Source organism: Octopus bimaculoides, chromosome 1 (genome assembly GCF_001194135.2).
Source record: "Octopus bimaculoides isolate UCB-OBI-ISO-001 chromosome 1, ASM119413v2, whole genome shotgun sequence".
NCBI classification, from domain to species: Eukaryota; Metazoa; Mollusca; class Cephalopoda; order Octopoda; family Octopodidae; genus Octopus; species Octopus bimaculoides.
The window spans coordinates 131,815,884-131,817,975 of NC_068981.1; the positions used below are offsets into that span (position 1 = coordinate 131,815,884).

The following is a 2,092-nucleotide window of genomic DNA, read 5'->3' on the forward strand; positions in this document are numbered from 1 at the left end:
CTGGTGAGGATGGTTGCTAGAAACCCAGCAGGATTAAAAACAAGACCTGTTGAAAGCTCGGATGGACATGCATACGTACGTATGCATGTCCATCCGAGCTTTCAACAGGTCTTGTTTTTAATCCTGCTGGGTTTCTAGCAACCATCCTCACCAGGGTAGCCTGGTGGGGGTGCCAGTTTAGTCGCCGGCAACCCGACCATGCAACAGGTTGTACTGGATTACATGTTACCAGTAGCACTTATGAGAGCCTCATACGTAAGGAGGGAATCGACACTTTTGAAAGAGCATGTATCCAGCATGAAGAACTTAAGCGAGCTGCGCGAAAGCGCACGGCTCGTAAAGTGAATGGGGAAAGCTTGGTCTGCAATGTTTGCAGTCGTGTATGCTTGTCAAGAGCAGGGCTCATTAGCCACCAACGGAGCCGCAAATGCAAAATATAAGTTAGTCCTAGAGCGCACAATGTTCCCTGAAGGTCGGCAATGGTCTTCCTTGGTCACGAGTGGACGGCCATCATCATGTATGTATGTATGGCTACAGTGACACACACACACACACACACACACACACGCAGTTGTTATGTGTGTGTGTGTGTGTGTCACTGAATCCATTCACACACAGACATACATAACCTGCATGTGTGTGTGTGTATGTGTGTGTGTGTGTCACTGTAGCCATTCATACATACATACATAACCTCTCTGTCTCACACTAACAGAACTTCACCACACTCTCTGTCTCGCATACTCACTATAAAAAGGAAATACAAATAATTTAAGTTATCTCTCTTTCTTTCTCTCCCTCTCTCATACATACACACCAGCAACATTACACACACACACACACACAGTGCCGAGGCCAGATAAGGAAGGAGTAGTCAAGCAAATTTGTTCATCATAACTTAATCTTTATCTTTTCCAGGTCTTGCATGAGTTAGATGGATTTTGTTGAGGCAGATTTTGTACAGCTGGATGCCTTTCCTGTCATCAACCTTCATTTTCCAAAATTTTATTTGTTTTTGTTTCTTTTGATTTTCTTTTCACTCTATAGAAACTCTAGAAATATGTCATCAAACACAGATCAAAAGATAAAGAAACCCGATGAAGATGTGGTTTCAAAACCACAACCTCAAAACAATGATAAACTGAGCACTAGTCCAAAATCTCTTGTAAGTATGCTACTTAAACAACTGAATATTATTTCATTAATATTAAAGTTGTCACATATTTATTTTTGCTAAGACAATAATAAAATACATATGGTAATTCTCAAATTTTGCAATGGAAGCAGCTCTAGATTAAAATATTAATTTATATGACATAATGTATGTATATTGCAAAGAAGCTGGAGCTACAGTGTTCATCTTCAAGAAAAATCTCTTTATAACATATTGTGTTAAAACCACAATATACTTCAGGGCTAGATAAAACTAAATGAAGGGGGTCTGCCTCAAAAAGAACTATAACCTGGAAACAACTGCAAGAGTGACAGACATGCACTTCATCACTTTTGTAGCTTGTCGATGCCACACACTTGTCTCTTCCTACATGAAAACATCTCAGCCAGTCTGAAGTATGTAGAGTCAGTGAATAAACAATTCATTGGTTTTATAGAGATGATGCAAGGCTGAATAAAATTCAAATTTTGCAATAGAAGCATCTCTAGATTAGAATTTTTATTTATATGATATACTTTAACGCACATATATATTTGGTCAAATCAGCATGGGAAACCATTAATCCAGATGAATATTTTTTTCTCTCTCCATTTTTTCCCCTCTCTCCATTGCTTTCTCTCCTCATTCCTTTCTGTAAAGAGTACACAGTTGTGGCCAAAAGTTTGGAACATACAGAGGTTGGACAAAATAATGGAAACGCCTTAAAATTTCAAACAAATATATTTTAATATGGGTTAGGACCACCTTTGGCAGTAATTACAGCTTGAATTCTACGAGGTATGGACTCGTACAAAGTTTGAATTGTTTTCAAAGGAATTTTTGTCTATTCTTCAGCTAAAACAGTCTCCAGTTCTTGTAGCGATGATGGCGGAGGATATCGACTCCTTACTTGTTTTTCTAAAATGCACCATAAATGTT

The 2,092-nt window shown here is 38.6% G+C and overlaps 1 protein-coding gene across 1 annotated transcript in view; it reads left to right on the top strand.

Moving 5' to 3' along the window:
- The window catches only part of LOC106882593 (CAP-Gly domain-containing linker protein 1), a 26,750-nt gene that overhangs the window by 6,907 nt on the left and 17,751 nt on the right, over nt 1–2,092 (top strand). The window contains exon 2 of the mRNA XM_052970710.1: nt 1,048–1,165. Within this exon, the coding sequence (XP_052826670.1) occupies nt 1,061–1,165 (105 nt within the window). The 5' untranslated portion in view covers nt 1,048–1,060. The remainder of the gene's footprint in view (nt 1–1,047; nt 1,166–2,092) is intronic.